Source organism: Mus musculus, chromosome 19, assembly GCF_000001635.26.
Source record: "Mus musculus strain C57BL/6J chromosome 19, GRCm38.p6 C57BL/6J".
Classification (NCBI taxonomy): domain Eukaryota; kingdom Metazoa; phylum Chordata; class Mammalia; order Rodentia; family Muridae; genus Mus; species Mus musculus.
The window spans coordinates 15,955,370-15,971,723 of NC_000085.6; the positions used below are offsets into that span (position 1 = coordinate 15,955,370).

Genomic DNA, 16,354 nt, shown 5'->3' on the forward strand with positions numbered 1-16,354 from the left:
TTCACATACTATTTTCTTAAATTCATTTATAAAATGGCCTACTAAACCTTAATCAAAGCTGTTGTAAACTTAGTCGTAGTTAAGGACCTAGAAAGAGGTTTGCCGCTCTGGGTAGTTACTAGGACATGCCGATGGCTTCCTGGAGTGACTGCTCCTTCTACACGTGACCGAAGGCTGCAGCCTTCCAGGGACTCAGTCCCACCCTCTGCTTTACTGTTGTCTCCTCCACACAGTAGCAGTTCCTCCAGGGTAGACGCTTTGCTTCCCTGTTTGCTGGAAGCCACCACACCCACAAATGTATGTGCCAAATAAATTATGTGAAAAGAAAAAGCAAGATTTTAAAATAAGTATAGAAAAATTGCCCTATAGTATTTCTAGCCCTGTATTTTATCACTCAATATAATAAAAACATAAGAAAATTTATTAAAATTTGAAGGCAAAAATCATAATTTCAAAAGGTTAGACCTATGTCAGGTTAGGTGTGCTGACGAATGGACACGTTCCTGAAGTTCAAAATCAGATCCAAGAGTATCACTTTCAGAATGTTCTAGAAGGTTGGGTTTACTTTTGATAGTCTTAGATGAGACAGTCACTATTCTGTTTTCTTTCTTGATAGAAATGCATTTTTTCAAAGATTCACTTTTAATTGGCTCATTAAGCAGAGACCTTCTATCCCCAGGTCCTTTGCTTTCAGAGTTCCCAGGAGGGTCAGCATCGGACAGCAGGTCCTTCCTGGGGTGTCTCTCAGCAGACGGCCTTCTGGAGGGCTCACTTGCCGTGCTCCCCTTCTCTGAAGAAGACCTGCTGTGTTTAGACAACACCTCCTCTTCTCTTTGACTCCTGCCTCCAGGAATGCCACCTGCTAAAGGAGAGCCTGTTTTAGCAATGAATCCTGCTGCAGATCCCTCCTGCTGCTCCAGGCCTACAACTCCCAGATGGTCTCTAGACGCTCCCACTGCCTCTTGTGCAGAAGCCGGATCCTGGACGGTGTTCAGAGGTAAAGGAATCAGAGCATCGCTGGTAATCTTCTGAAACTACAAGGAAAACAACAAAGCTTTGAGAACAAAGTGAGCCACTACAGAGGTGAAAACCTCACTGTAGAACTGTGATTTTTTTTTTCTTGTTTACTTTTATTATTTTTAGTTAGGGAGGTGTCTTAGTCAGGGTTTCTATTCCTGCACAAACATCATGACCAAGAAGCAAGTTGGGGAGGAAAGGGTTTATTCGGCTTACACTTCCATACTGCTGTTCATCACCAAGGAAGTCAGGACTGGAACTCAAGCAGGTCAGGAAGCAGGAGCTGATGCAGACAGAGGCCATGGAGGGATGTTCATTACTGGCTTGCCTCTCCTGGCTTGCTCAGCCTGCTTTCTTATAGAACCAAGACTACCAGCCCTGAGATGGTCCCACCCACAGGGGCCTTTCCCCCTTGATCACTAATTGAGAAAATGCCTTACAGTTGGATCTCATGGAGGCATTTCCTCAACCGAAGCTCCTTTCTCTTTGATAACTCCAGCTGTGTCAAGTTGACACAAAACTAGCCAGTACAATTGACCCCTTGTCAACTTGACACACAAAAACATCACTAGCAAGCCTCAACCCTTACAATCTTATCCATCCCCAAGATCTAAATAACTTTAAAAGTCCCACAGTCTTTACATATTCTTAAAATTTCAATCTCTTTAAAATATCCATCTCTTTTAAAATTCAAAGTCTTTTTACAATTAAAAGTCTCAACTGTGGGCTCCACTAAAACAGTTTCTTCCTTCAAGAGGGAAAATATCAGGGCACAGTCACAATCAAAAGCAAAAGTCAATCTCCAACCGTCCAATGTCTGGGATCCAACTCACGATCTTCTGGGCTCCTCCAAGGGCTTGGGTCACTTCTCCAGCCAGGCCCTTTGTAGCACACGCGTCATCCTCTAGGCTCCAGATACCTGTACTCCACTGCTGCTGCTGCTCTTGGTGGTCATCTCATGGTACTGGCATCTCCAAAACGCTGCATGACCCCTTCAGTCCTGGGCCTTCAATTGCAACTGAGGCTGCACCTTCACCAATGGCCTTCCATGGCCTCTCACAGTGCCGAGCCTCAGCTGCTTTGCGTGACCCCTTCATGCCTTCAAAACCAGTACCACCTGGATGACCCTTACATATTACCAAGTCCCGCTGCAGCAGGAGTACAACCTTGGCCATCTCTGGAACACAGCCTCTTTGTGCTTTCAGAAAACACTTCCCAGAAGATGTCACCTCAATGATGCTGGTCTCTTCTTAATCACCGCTAATTTCTTAGCTCCAGCTAACCAGCATCAATAGTCCCAGTAATGCAAAGTTTTTGCTTTGGTAGTTCTGGTATCTTGTTAATCACAGCTGATTCTTCAGCCCCAGCTAACCAGAACCACAGAATCTTCACAATCAAAACAGCAATGGCCTGAAAAGAGTCTTTAATTTTCCCTCTGAAATTTCACAAACCAGACCTCCATCTTCTGCAGTGTTCTCAACATTATCTTCCAAGCTCCTACACAACATCCGACAGAGCTCTTAACAACAAATGGATCTTCAAGCCCAAAGTTCCAAAATCCTTCCACAGTCCTCCCCAAAACATGGTCAGCTTGTCACAGGAATACCCCACTCTGCTGGTACCAATTTGTCTTAGTCAGGGTTTCTATTCCTGCACAAACATCATGACCAAGAAGCAAGTTGGGGAGGAAAGGGTTTATTCGGCTTACACTTCCATACTGCTGTTCATCACCAAGGAAGTCAGGACTGGAACTCAAGCAGGTCAGGAAGCAGGAGCTGATGCAGACAGAGGCCATGGAGGGATGTTCATTACTGGCTTGCCTCTCCTGGCTTGCTCAGCCTGCTTTCTTATAGAACCAAGACTACCAGCCCTGAGATGGTCCCACCCACAGGGGCCTTTCCCCCTTGATCACTAATTGAGAAAATGCCTTACAGTTGGATCTCATGGAGGCATTTCCTCAACCGAAGCTCCTTTCTCTTTGATAACTCCAGCTGTGTCAAGTTGACACAAAACTAGCCAGTACAGGAGGGGTGTGTGTGTGTGTGTGTGTGTGTGTGTGTGTGTGTGTGAGATGTGTACATGACTGTAGAGGCTAGAAGAGGCATAGGATCCCATGGAGCTATAGTTACAGGTGGTTGCGAGCCACCCAACATGGGAGCTAGGGACTCTATTCAATCCTTTACAAGAGCTATAGCTCTCTCAACAGTCAGGCCATCTCTCCAGCCTTGGAACTGTGATCTTACTAAGTCAGTTCACCACTCAGAGGATTCTATAGTCATACATTTTCTAAATTATACGATGCCATGTGATTGGCAACTCAAAATTATATATATGCCCAAAGTTAGCTGTATATTTTTAGCATTTTTTGTTCTCTATAATTAGCTTCAATTTTCCACATTAAAAAAAACAAAACTATTTCTAAGCTATTTCTAAGAAACCTAATTCCTAGCCTCTCTGTGTATGTGAAGTATCCAAGGTGTGGCATGACTGAGCTCTCAAGCCAGCAGCTCCTCAGACAAGTCTTAGACTGGCTGCTGGGTCTTGGTGGGGCAGAAGAAAAAATATTCGGGTGGGGGGGGGGAGAGAGGGTTCCTGTGCCAGCCAACCTCCTCCATCCACAAGTGGAGGCTGTAAGCATGCTAGTCTGTCCAGATTACTGGTCTCAAGCGTTCTCTGCACTAGTACTTGGACCTTCATTAGTGTCCCTTCATTGTAAGCTGACTGCATACAATAGCAGTTTACAAAAATTTAATTTCTGATTATCTCTTTACTCTTTCTTTCCTCACTGAAGATTGCTTATTTCAAGTATAAATTATCAAAAAAAAAAAAAAAAAAAAAAGAACTTCCTTTTTTTTTTTTTTCTTTTTTTGTAGGTAAGGTCTCACTATGTAGTTTTGACTGGTCTGGAATTCACTATGCAGACCAGGTTAGCCTCAAGCTCAGAGAGACCTGCCTGTCCCTGCCTCCCAGGCACTGGGATCAAGGTTTGCATCATCATGTCTAGCCCCATTTTCTTACTGACAACGATGCTGCTTCTGGAAACAGGTACAAACTTAGCTCTTCTAGAGATAGACCACCATTCCTTTCTCCGACTTGGGGAGCTCCTTGCTCAGGGCTTGAACCAAGGTCTGAGAGGCCCACTCACTCGGATATCCTGCATTTGTCCGGTGGCAGTCTGTTTCGGATGCAGAGTTTCATCTTCAAGTGCCTTCTGTTCTTGTATAGGTGTATTAACCGTGGAATTCATCTGCGGACGACCTAACAGGTGGAAATCTGACTGATCTATGCCAGCCATAGTGGCAAGCTGTCCAAGCCTGCGGACAGGAGGGAGGAGGAAAAGACACTCACTTGGGGACAACTTAAGTTCACCCACGCCTACAAGCATGAAATAGGTATATACATGAACACCAAGATCTAAAACTCATTTTTTTTTTTCTTTTGGTTTTTCGAGACAGGGTTTCTCTGTGTAGCCCTGGCTGTCCTGGAACTCACTTTGTAGACCAGGATGGCCTTAAACTCAGAAATCCGCCTGCCTCTGCCTCCCGAGTGCTGAGATTAAAGGCGTGCACCATCACCACCGGGCTCAAGATCTAAAACTCTTAGAAGCCGACGCCTACTTCGGAACTAGCCCCTTCCTAACTGCCACCTTTCCACCCTGCTCTGAGAGCTATGGACCACATCATCCCATCCTCTTAGCACCCAGCTCCCCTCAGGGATACATTACACATCACCTAACTTTCCATAGCAGCCATCACAGTTTCCTTTTAAATACTATTCTAACAGCTTCAACCTCTGCCATCTCCATACATCTGACCTCTCTCCTCAGCTTCCCTCCTAGCCACTACTCACTCACCTCAAACCCTGCCTCATCAACCTCATTCAGCTCTCTCTTAGCATCTTTTTTTCTTTGAATTTGAGACTCATGTAGCCTAAGCAAGACTCAAAATCTTTATGTAGCTAAGGGGTGACTTTGAACTCCTGCTCCTTCTTCTACCTCTCACGTGCCATGCTACAGGAGTGTGCCACCATGCCCGACTGGCATCTTCTTCTGACACTGTGGTTCTTAGGCGAGAACCCTGACCTACCCCTGTGTCTCCAGCACCTGTGGGCATCAACTACATCCTGAAGCCTAGGGGTCAGAAGAATTTAACTCAAAACTTATTTAATAAGCAAGATGAATAAAAGGTACGAAATCTCCTGTATATTCTTAAATATTTTCAATAAAATGATCTTTAACTTTTAACTTTAGTCTTTTTTAAAAACATGTTAAGGGATAGATTTATAGCAGACAAAACTGTGTACAATTCACATGCCCAGTGGCACTAACTGATCTTTACCAAGACCACCAAGCACTCTTTATGCTACCTTTTATGATGAGCTTTCTAACAAGGCAGGTTTACCACTCTGCATTTCTTTTAAAAGGAATTCTCCACTGAAAAGCAAATCAAACATACTGTTGATAATCACGATAAATGTCTTGTGGAAGCTAAAAAATGTCGAGCTCCTCGGCAAGCTACAATTAAAGCCACTGAAGAATGCCCCCCCTCCAGATATACCCAGCGTCTTTAAGGAGGTCCAAAAAAGCGTGAAACTTCTGAAAAGAATTCTCGATGCTGCCCAAGACTCCTTCATCGTCCAGGATCATGTTTGTCAAGGACTGTGCATGAAGGGCTTCAGACAGGGAGAAATTTATATTTCTTAGCTGGGCATTTTCATGTTCCAGCTACAAAAGAAAGTAGAGAATGCACGGTGTGATTTCTTCACAATCATCTAAAGAAAAGTTTTCAGTACCTAAACTAAAACATTTAAAAATCTAAGTAACTTATTACATTTTTAAACCATTTACTTAACTAATCTAATTTTCAATCAATGAAGACATTAACCATAACACATAATGATCTTCACTGGAGACACAGTGAAATTTCCTATATAACAAGTAGATGAAAATACAGTTATTGTTTTACTGATGACTTTTCCAAAGAACACATCCCTGACTGCTTAAATTCACAATGGACCATTGTGCAGCAGAGATTTAACCACCTAAGGTTCATTTAATATTAGAAAACACTCTGATTTAAGCAAAATCATAACCCTACTATACATAATCTACTAAGGATCGATGCCCACATGCCAACTTTTTAAAACCATATATGTATGTATATGTGTTCACACACAGGCATGTGCCACAGCATGCGTGTGGAAGTCAGTTCTCTCCTTCTATCATGTCTGGCTAGCGAGCCGACTCAGGTGGCTGGGCTTGGCAGCAAGTCCCTCACCATGCAGGCCCTGGAGTATATTGTGCTTATGTTAAAGCCTTGATGTTCAGTGCCCACTCTCAACGTTGTCTATTCTCTGTAGCTTCTTGCTCTCTTCTCAGGCAACACATGAACCCAACCCTGGCATTTCCCAGAAAGGCAAGGTTTACATAACATACATTTGTCTTATGTCTTCCAGTGCTCGATACTTGTTATAATATATACACTTTGAGCACTCTTCTTTACAGTTACTGTGTAGTTATGTGAAAAAGCATACTGTAAAACTTGTCAGTGCTCACAGTATAGACTTCTAGCTCCCGTGGCATTCTTAGCCGCTTGCCATTACCTTAGACTTCTGGCCAGGCGTAGTCCTCTAGACTTAGCCATCTGAGCACTGGCTGACAGCCATGCACCACAAGGCCCATCCTCTTAGGCTTTCTAGAGTATCTGCTTTCCTAACTCACTGTGAAAAGACAGCCTCGCCACCACTTACATTACACACACAGTAGAAGCCTAAGAAACACACTTCAAACATGGTGGTCAAAAGCCAGGGGGAGGGGCAAGCTATTTCTTACATTTTTTACAATACACTTTTTCGAACATGTCCAATGACACTAAATGAATGAATGAAAGGTTAAAATGCTCAACTCAGTGCACAATACACTATGCCTTATCACTTCCAGGTATTTTAAAGTCTCTAAGTACAGAACACGAGAGCAAGCCTCCCTACCTCACTGACGCGCTTGTCGGCCTTGAGGCGGATCACTCTCTCCTCCTTCAGCTGCCTTAGGCACTCCTCCAGCTTCTCCTAGTAAGAAGAAACGGAGGAAATGTGGCAACCACGCTGCACTCTGGTCCCGCCACTCTCCCAGCTACACAGACCACTAAGAACTGAGGGGCAGAGCCAGAAGTAACTTCAGGCAGTGCGATGACGTCATTCCTCGTACATGCACCGCCTAGCGCAGTTAATTACTAAAAGGTATCAGATGGGCACACTGCAGAGTCACTTAAGTCCCACTCTAGCTTAAGAGTTGCAGTGTTTACCATAAAAAGTAGATACATATAACAGTGAATCACCAATAAAAAATTAAAGTCATGAAAGGAAATTTTTATTCTTACTTGTGGGTTCCTCATAATAGCAAACTCCGTACCACTCTTAACATACCAAAATAATGCAACTGCAACAAAAATGCATACTTAAGATGTAACACTTTTCCCTGGTCTACAGAGTGAGTTCCAGGACAGCCAGGGCTACACAGAGAAACCCTGTCTCAAAAAAACCAAAACAAAAAAAAAAAGAAAGAAAAGAAAGATGTAACACTTTTCAAGCACTTTATTGTATGGAAGCATTGTGCTTAGTTCTCTAGGTCCTCACTAACGTAACCATCAGTCCCTAAGAGAAGAGCAGGACTCCTGGCCAAGGCGGAGGGGGCAGAACACCCACCCTCCACTGGCTACGCAGCCGCCCTTGAATTCCGAGTCTTGGCTGCACAGGGCTGGCCTTGCTCTTTACCAATATCAGGAAAAAATGTACCTATGAGCAAACCTGCGCGTCATTTTCAGGACCTGAGTGAGATATGATGGTCCTTGATGGTGGAGCTGTGATGATTTGTCATAGATAAATCTTGAAGTCGTCCCTAAGCCTTGCCAGGGCTGCAATGTTTCCTGCTCATGCAGGGGCCGCGGTGAGGCGATAATTAAGAACGTCACAGCAAGTGACAGTGTGGGTGAGGAGGTGGCCCACAGAAGATGAGAGGGCCCCTGACTGACAAGTAGCAAGCAAATGGGCTCTAAGAGCCGATTTATTCTGCCAACACCAGCTTGCCTGGAAGAGGATTGCTTCCCAGCACCGCCAGGTGGCAACAGTCTGGCCTACCCTAAGGTCTCAGTTTTTGTGAGACTGGGCAGGGATTCCTGTCTGGACTTTCACGTTAGAACTGTGAGCTCATAAAAGGAGACTGTGTTAAGCTGTCAAACCCATAGCAACAAATTCAACTTCCTGGCTTAGGAGTAAAACAAGCGTCTGCTACTCTCATAAAGCACCGTTTCTGAGTAGTTGATTGTGTAAGAGTAAACAAAACGTGTGTCTATTAAAGCCTCACAGTGTGCTTCTACTCATGGATCCTCCTACCTCAGCTTCGAGAAGGCTGGGGTTACAGCTATGGAGCCCAACACTTGGCTTTGCATTTGTGAGTGCGTGTGTGCATTCATTCGTGTGTCTGTGTGTGTGTGTGTGCGCGCGCGCATGTGTGTGCTCGTGAATGTGCATGCGGAGGCCAGAGGTTGATGTTGGGAACTGCCCTTCACTGTCCCACCTTTCCTTGTGGCAGGTCTCTTAATCAAATGCAGAGCTCACAAACATAGGTGATCCCGCTAGTCAGCTAGCTCTCCATCTCTGCATTCCGAGGCTGGAAGTACAGGCAAGTCATCACACATACCTTGCATTTATGCTGGTTCTGATCCAAACTACAGACCTACAGCTTTAATGACAAGTAGTTAAACACCGAGCTAACGCCCTAGCCCCTGGGTTTATATTTTAAAGGCTTCTGAACATTTACTTAAACACAGAATTTTAACTTAAAAGTTTAGTTTGGGACCACTGAGATAGCTAAGTTTAGCATTGAGTAGCTAAATTTCTAGCACTCACATAGCAGTTCACAACTGTTTCCAAGGGATCTGGTCACTCTTCTGGCCTTGCTGGGTACTAGACACACATGTGATACATGTCCTCAAAACATTCATATACATAAAATATATTTTTAAATGTTATATACCTAAGGAAAACAAAGATATAAAATATCTAAGTGTGTGTCAACAAAACCTCTCAACAAACTGCTTTAAAGTATTTCCTCAATGGAAAACTTTTACACTCAGACTGGATGTTTGAATATGCTTTGATCATATCAAACTCCTTTTCTCTTTAAAGACTGATCTAATGTAAATGAAGAAAATATCTAATTTAAAAATGCTTAAAAAAAAAAAACTTCTATGTGTGCATGTGGGGATGGATTTCTGAGAAGAGGGCGCTGGGTCCCCTGGACCTGGGGTCACAGGTGGTTGTGAGCCACGTGACAAGAGCAGGAGGAACTGAACTCAGTCCTCTGTGAAACCACCACCTGCTCTCAGCTGCTGAGGCCCTTTCCAGAGCCAGCCGTGACTAACAGTGCCTAGAACTAAAACAAAATGTTCATTACGTTTCATGGCATGCTGGCTGTGTGCGTGAGGCGCATGTGTGCCACAGTGCATACATGGAGGCCAGACCGCAGCTTCTCTTCCACCATGGGATATGGAGATCCTGGTGATGGAGTCCAGGTTATGAGGCTTGGCAGTGGGCACCTTCAACTCATGAGCCGTCTCACCAGCACATAAAATCCATTTATGGAAAGACCTTGCAAACTCCTGTGTTTATGATTCACATACTGATTTAACGCACCACAGCTTGAGAAAGGAGCCTATAGTGAGTCTTTCCCCTGCAAGCCAGTGAGCTTCCTGGACTCACTTATATGGCACAAATGAGGGGCTAATAAAGGGGGCATGGGTGACGCCAAAACAGTGTCATCGCTGCATGGTCCCACCCAATCATGGACAATCGCTTGACATCTCCATTTCTGACTGGCTCTCCACAGCACAGCCAAGTGCAATGACATGAAACAGCTTCTCCCCCTAGTGGAGGGAGTCAGACAATGTCAGATTTGTATCAAGTGTCTCCTCTCAACACTCTTCTTTTCATAGGGGCCTACTATGTAGCTCAGTCTGGACTCAAACTTTCCATCCTCCTGCCTCAGTCTTCTGGTTTAGAGGTATGTACCAAATGAACCTCTGTCTTAACAGCTTTCTGACACATGTCTAGGATTTGACACTGCTTCCAGTAACAAACCCAATGTACTGGATGGTTTTATGTCAACTTGACACAAGCTGGAGTCAGAAGAAGGAGCCTCAATTGAGGAGATGCCTCCATAAGATCCAGCTGTAAGGCATTTTCTCAATTAATGATCAATGTGGGAGTGTCCAGCCCATCATAGGTAGTGTCATCCCTGGGCTGGTAGTCCTGGGTTCTATAAGAAAGTAGGCTGAGCAAGTCATGTAAAGCAAGCCAGTAAGCAGCACCCCTCCATGGCTTCTGCATCAACTGCTGCCTCCAGGTTTCTGCCCTGCCTGAGTTCCTTTGGTGGTGAACAGCAATATGGAAATGTAAGCTGACTAAAACCTTTCCTCCCAACTTACTATTTGGTCATAGTGTTTTGTGGCAACAACGGAAACCAAACTAAGCCAGCCTATCACTCTGAAACGTCACATCTACTACGATTCATTTCCCCATGGAAACTGTGGGATGTGTGAAGAAGAGAAACATCTTTTATGAAGCATTTATTCTGCCACTTCCTATGCCTAGCACAAAGAAAGCAGGCAGTAAAGAATGAAGGGAGAAGCCCTGGCCGCGTAAGACGTGTCTACGAAGATGGTTTTCTTCAAAGGAACAAGTGGAGAAGCTTGCCCTCATTTTCTATTCTCCATTTCTTTGCTTAATAGTAGTTAAATTTTGGTTTTTGATTTTTTTTTTCCCCTCTAAAAACTGAAAATTCTCTAAGGGCAAAGTCTTGACCCATTAACCAGCAAATTCTGTAACTCTGGGTCCTGATTTCCTTATCGACTGAATCCACACAGTGACTAAGTGAATGAGCACATATACAAACTCACAAGAGTGCATGAACTCACAACTGCTCAGTGCAAAATGAATGAACATGTGAATTCAACTACATAGACAGGCTGATGATCAAACAGTCTGTTCCCACATGCACACTCAGCACTCTAGGGCAGCCACGGCCTGAGGCTGGCTTTTTGCCACAGAATACTGATATGCCAGAATATGCACAGAATGAAGTCCTCAGAGGATACTCACATAATGACCACCTAAGACTACAACTCACCACCTCAGAGCCTCAGGAAGCAATTCCTGGCGTGTCCCATTTCCAATTGCACAGAGGAGCACAAGTTAGGCTCCCTCCAAGCTGCAGGCTACCCCAGCACTAATTCTAAGTGATGGTTTCCCATGTTGTACTGAATCAGTTACACTTCTTCCCGCTCACCTTCATTTGCTTACGTGAGGGTCCCTTCTACTGTCTTTACTGTGGGCTTACACATTTTAGCTGATTCTCAAGTGAATATACACTACCAGGGTCCTCAATACACCTGGAGCAAGAAGCTCTCTAGTTGCAATTCCTAGCCTTGGTCTTCCTCAGTGACTAGACTATTTTGATGTATTGTCTCTGGGCTCGGTCACAGACCAGTGATAGCAAGCTTGCCCATCATGGATACAGTGTAGTCGCTAGCATTCAAACAACCAGAAGGAAAACAACGCAGAACAACCCCATCAAGCCGACCAAGCTCTCTCTCAGACTCCTGGAGAAGGAAACCAATCCAAGGCCCTGAAAACATGCTCAGAGCTGGAGAGATGGCTCAGTAGTAAAGAGCACTGACTGCTCTGCCAGAGGTCCTGAGTTCAATTCCCAGCAACCACATGGTGGCTCACAACCATCTGTAATGGGGTCTGATGCTCTTTTCTGGTGTGTCTGAAGACAGTAACAGTGTACTCACATACATAAAAATAAATAAATAAATAAATAAATAAATAAATAAATCAAAAGAAAGAGAGAGAGAGAGAGAGAGAGAGAGAGAGAGAGAGAGAGAAAGAAAGAGAAAAGACTGCTCATGGCTCAATGCTCCCCTACATCCCAGCAATAAAACACTCGGGCTCTCTACAGACAAGATGAAAAGTGTTCCCATGTGGTCCACACAGGTTCTCTCCTAAGAGATTATAATTTTGTAAGTGATTACTTCAAGAATTCTCTCTATAAATATCGTGAATTTTAATAATAATAAAAAAAAAGCAGCTGTGGCATTTATCTTCAGGGGATGTGTAATGCTTGCAACTGAACCTAAGGCCTTATATGCTGGCCAGGAAACTGGTTTGCCATTAAAGCTGTATCCCGTAGCTGTCTTTAAATAAAATAAATAAAATAGGTAGCTGCCCTTCAAACATTAATGACATTTTGAGAAGGCGCCATCTGGGAACTAGAAATCTGGGCCCTAACCACACACAAACTAGCTGGACCTTACGTCCTTGCTCTCAGATATGTGAAAATCAAATCTCTGCTGTTTTAAGCCAATAAGCAGACAAACAAACAAATAACAAATGGATAGCCAGTTCTAGATTTGTAAGTTCTGTACCAAGACAGACCTAGTTTTAAGCACTCACTATGGGGTTGCTGGTGTGGCTCAGTGATAGCATGCATGTTGAAGAGTATGAGGTTTTGAGTTCAACCCCAGGTCCCACCAGCTTCCCGTAATTACATGTGAATCATGTAACCCACAAGAAAAGGCAAGACTTTCCTAAAAGATCAGGTCTCCCAGAACTTATTACAAATCAGCTCTGATTTAAAGTCCAAATAAACCTTATGTTTAAGGTAAAAAAAAAATCTGCTAAGTAAGTTAATTTTCTTTTTTGCTTACCTAAACAGAAAAATGGAATGACATTAGATGCCCAGTTTTAAAATAAAGTATGGTTTCTTAGTTTTTTAATATTGTGAAAGGGGAATATCAGTAGCAAAAGTTTTTTTCAAAGCCAAGAGGCTAGGAGAAGACCAGGAACCCAAGGCCAGTCTGAGGTACAATGACTTCAAGGACAACTTGAGCTACATAAAAGAACCTCTTTCCAATTTTACTTTTACCAAAAACAAAGTTATATTTCAATCATGATAAGAGAGTTCAGCTAGTACTATCATCAGTTTCCTGGCCTTTCACATAACAGTGCTGGGCTGAGGAGTTGTAGCCCAGTCAAAGCCAGGCCACAAATGCATAAGGACTAAGGTGATCCTCAGAGCATGAGAAGAGGCAGGGTATGGTGGTGGACACCCACAATCTCAGCACCCCAGAAGCAAGTGGCCAGAGCACTGGCCAGGCAGACAAGCCTAACTGGCACATTCTGACCCAATGAAAGACTTTATCTTAAGACCAAACGACTTCCTCAAACAACAAACCTAGTGTGAATGACACGTGACCAATGACAGCTAAGGCTGTCCCCAGGCCTCCACATGCACACACAATGAACATACGTACAGATACCCACACACATGGCACTGAATCAGCTGACTTGTGTCAGTACTCGATCTCCTTAAGTTTATTTTATGGCCGTTAAATCTCTCATTGCAGCTAACGCTCTGATTCTACGAAGAGGAAAAGTTGATGCCCTGTTTTATTTTGCAGACTACCTACACTCTCATCTTCCTTGCTCTCTACCTCTGAGGAGCGTAAAAGTTAGAACTGAGCGGCAAACAGGACTCCAGTGAGCTTCCTGGGTTTGTTTCACAATCAAGCTTCGCCCAGAAGCAACTATACTTTGTAATGGTCTCGGTACCGTGAAAGGAGCTGTATACCTGTAATGTTTCTTCTTTTATGCTGGTTTTCTGAGGCGCTTCCTGGACACTTTCTGAAGAATCTTCAGTCTCGTCAGTTTCTGAGGATGAAGGACTTTCTACTGTCACAGTCACCGGGAAATCTGATTTCTTAAATAAAGAGGCCATGACTTACTAATACCTATATAATACTATAAGCCAAATACTAAACACCTGAGGACCTAATCAAATGGATCTGCCAAGTGATTTACTATAAATGTATCTCACTGTTCCTTAGCCTAAAACAACCAGTAACAGAAAAATATCATTAACGTATTCTTGCTGTTACTACAAAACCATGCACTCCGCATGGCTGATTCCTGTTTGGCACTGCACATGTGTGCTAAGCTCCTCCTAGGCAGTTCAAGTAGGGAGCCAAAATAAACACCTCTTCCTCAGATCAACCTTTATACCACAGGTAATAAATTTATTCTCTACTGCAAGACATGAAGAGTGCAGAAGTACAACTCTTAGGAGGAAAAGAATTAACAGAATATAAAATCACTAAGTGTCATTAATAAATACTAGGATGGTTTTGTAAATCACATCCATATACACAAGTGAAAGTAGCGCACTGCATCTTCTCTTCATCCAGCAGCCTGAACTAGTGTAGGGACAGTCTAATTCTCCTGTCAAGCTTCAAGGTTTCCCGCTAGTTAAAAACGGATGTGGTCATAACCCTACTGAAAATGTACAGGATTTGAACCTCCGGAAAATGATCCGGTGCGGGGACAACTCTGCAGGATAAGCAAACCCTCGCTGACAGAACAAGATGGCATCCTAACACCTCAGGGTGTAGAGTGTAGTGCTGACAAGCAGGGTGGGACATCAGATGTTCTCCTCCTACTCTTTAGAGATCTGTGGCCTCCATGAACAACTCACTGCAAAAGGACACAGCAGCCTGACAGAACTAGCCTGCTCCAGAACTGAGTCAGTGGGAGAGGGACTGTTTGTGGCCTGACTTTAATGTGTGGAGAGAGAGAAAGAGAGAGAGAGAGAGAGAGAGAGAGAGAGAGAGAGAGAGAGAGAGAGAGAGAAAGAAAGAGAGACAGAGTGAGAGTGAGTGAGTGTGTGTGTATGTGTGTGTGTGTGTGTGTGTGTGTAACATATACATGTACCCAAAGCAACATTCCTTATAACTTGGGACATGTTTTAGTGATGAGCTCTGTAACAGAAAGAAACAATGGTCAAAACCACTGTGAGCGTCAGCTTAAATGCTGCCTGGAGAAATGGGGTATCTACAGATGAAACGACTGGCTTCCCCAGTGTGTGTCATATACATAGAAGGTACAGTGCCCTGAACCATGGCACTGGGATTCCTATCAGGAGACTGTACATTAATTTATTTCAGGGAGGGAAAATCCATTTTACAAAGTTCCTTTCAGTTGACCCCAGCCTTTTCCTACTCTGATTCCTTACGTTAGAAATATGACAAATACATACCTTCAGGTGATTTGATAGATCACGAGTTTTGATTAATGAAGAACTCCTAAAAGGATATAAACAAATTAAGTTACATTTTGATGTATGCACACTATAGGATCAAATTTATTTGTACTATGCCATTGTTCATATAGAACCAGAGTACTAAATACCTCAAAATATGATATGGGAAAAACCAAATAGACTGTACACATTCGGCTCCAGGGGATCCACACTTTTTTTATTATATTTCCTTAGGGCAGTCTTTGGGCAGAGGCTGTGCGTGAGCCAGCCCCTTCCACTTCTGGAATCACTAGGAGAACTATGTAATAGAAGTTCCCAAATGACAGCTGTCAGGACTAAGGCACAGGAAGAACACCTTACCTGCTTCTTTTTGCACGTTCTGCTGTTCGCCAAGGCAAGAAACCAGATGCGCCTGGAGGCAGAGGGTTGGGAGCATAGCAGTCTTTACCGAGCCCCTGTTTTCTCCCATTACTCGAAGGCTTCTTTGTAGCTAAACCTATGTTCAAGGAAGTGATTAAAGAAAACCAGGATGCACTAAAGGTTTACAGAGTACCAGTCACACACTCCTAACACAACACAAATGAACAACGGACTATGATACCAAAACCACTGCAGTACGAGTAATTTATAAACTTTTTTTAGAACAGGTTTTCCCTGAGTAGTTCAGGCTACACTTGAACTCACAACCCTATGGCCTCTCCCTTATAAGTGTGTGGATTACAGGAATACCTGCAAATAGGGTAAAGGTTGCTGAGTAAATGTTGTCCTCAGTTTGATGGCATTCAGTCCTCACATGAGTTCACATGCACACAGACAGACAGACATGCACACATATACACACAGAGAGAACAGATACAAAATTGATAGATAGATATAGAGATAGATATATATAGGTACACACACACACACACACATACTGGATGAAATGAGGGGCTTAAACATGAAATACATGTAGCAGCTAAATCCACATATTAACACTTAATTTGAACAAACCCTCAAGTTCACATTTAAGCTTTTGTCTCTGCTATCATTGAAAACAAATAGCAAAGGCTTACTACAGCAGCTCTATTTCATCTTAGCCCAAGAGTTTTATGTCAGTCTTATTAGTGAGATTCTGTTTTTAAAAAAAACCCAAAATGTAATAAAAACAGAACAAAATAAAATGGCTGTTGTGTTTGTCTTTCTGGC

The 16,354-nt window shown here is 43.4% G+C and overlaps 1 protein-coding gene across 7 annotated transcripts in view; it reads right to left on the minus strand.

Annotated features, from left to right (window-relative positions):
* Positions 1-398: 398 nt before the first annotated feature.
* Cep78 (centrosomal protein 78) overlaps positions 399-16,354 on the minus strand; it is a 29,933-nt gene continuing 13,977 nt past the window's right edge. The window contains exons 9-16 of one of the 7 annotated variants that reach the window (XM_017318106.2): positions 15,527-15,662; positions 15,164-15,209; positions 13,703-13,831; positions 7,003-7,080; positions 5,574-5,740; positions 4,163-4,331; positions 2,726-2,792; positions 601-1,034 (exon numbers count right to left, since the gene is read on the minus strand). In XM_017318106.2, coding sequence (XP_017173595.1) covers positions 2,757-2,792; positions 4,163-4,331; positions 5,574-5,740; positions 7,003-7,080; positions 13,703-13,831; positions 15,164-15,209; positions 15,527-15,662 — 761 coding nt within the window. In that variant the 3' untranslated portion in view covers positions 601-1,034; positions 2,726-2,756. Of the gene's footprint in view, positions 1,035-2,725; positions 2,793-4,162; positions 4,332-5,573; positions 5,741-7,002; positions 7,081-13,702; positions 13,832-15,163; positions 15,210-15,526; positions 15,663-16,354 lie in introns of all 7 variants that reach the window. The other 6 variants (XM_030250838.1, XM_006526826.4, NM_198019.2 and 3 more) reach the window with 6 other exon arrangements.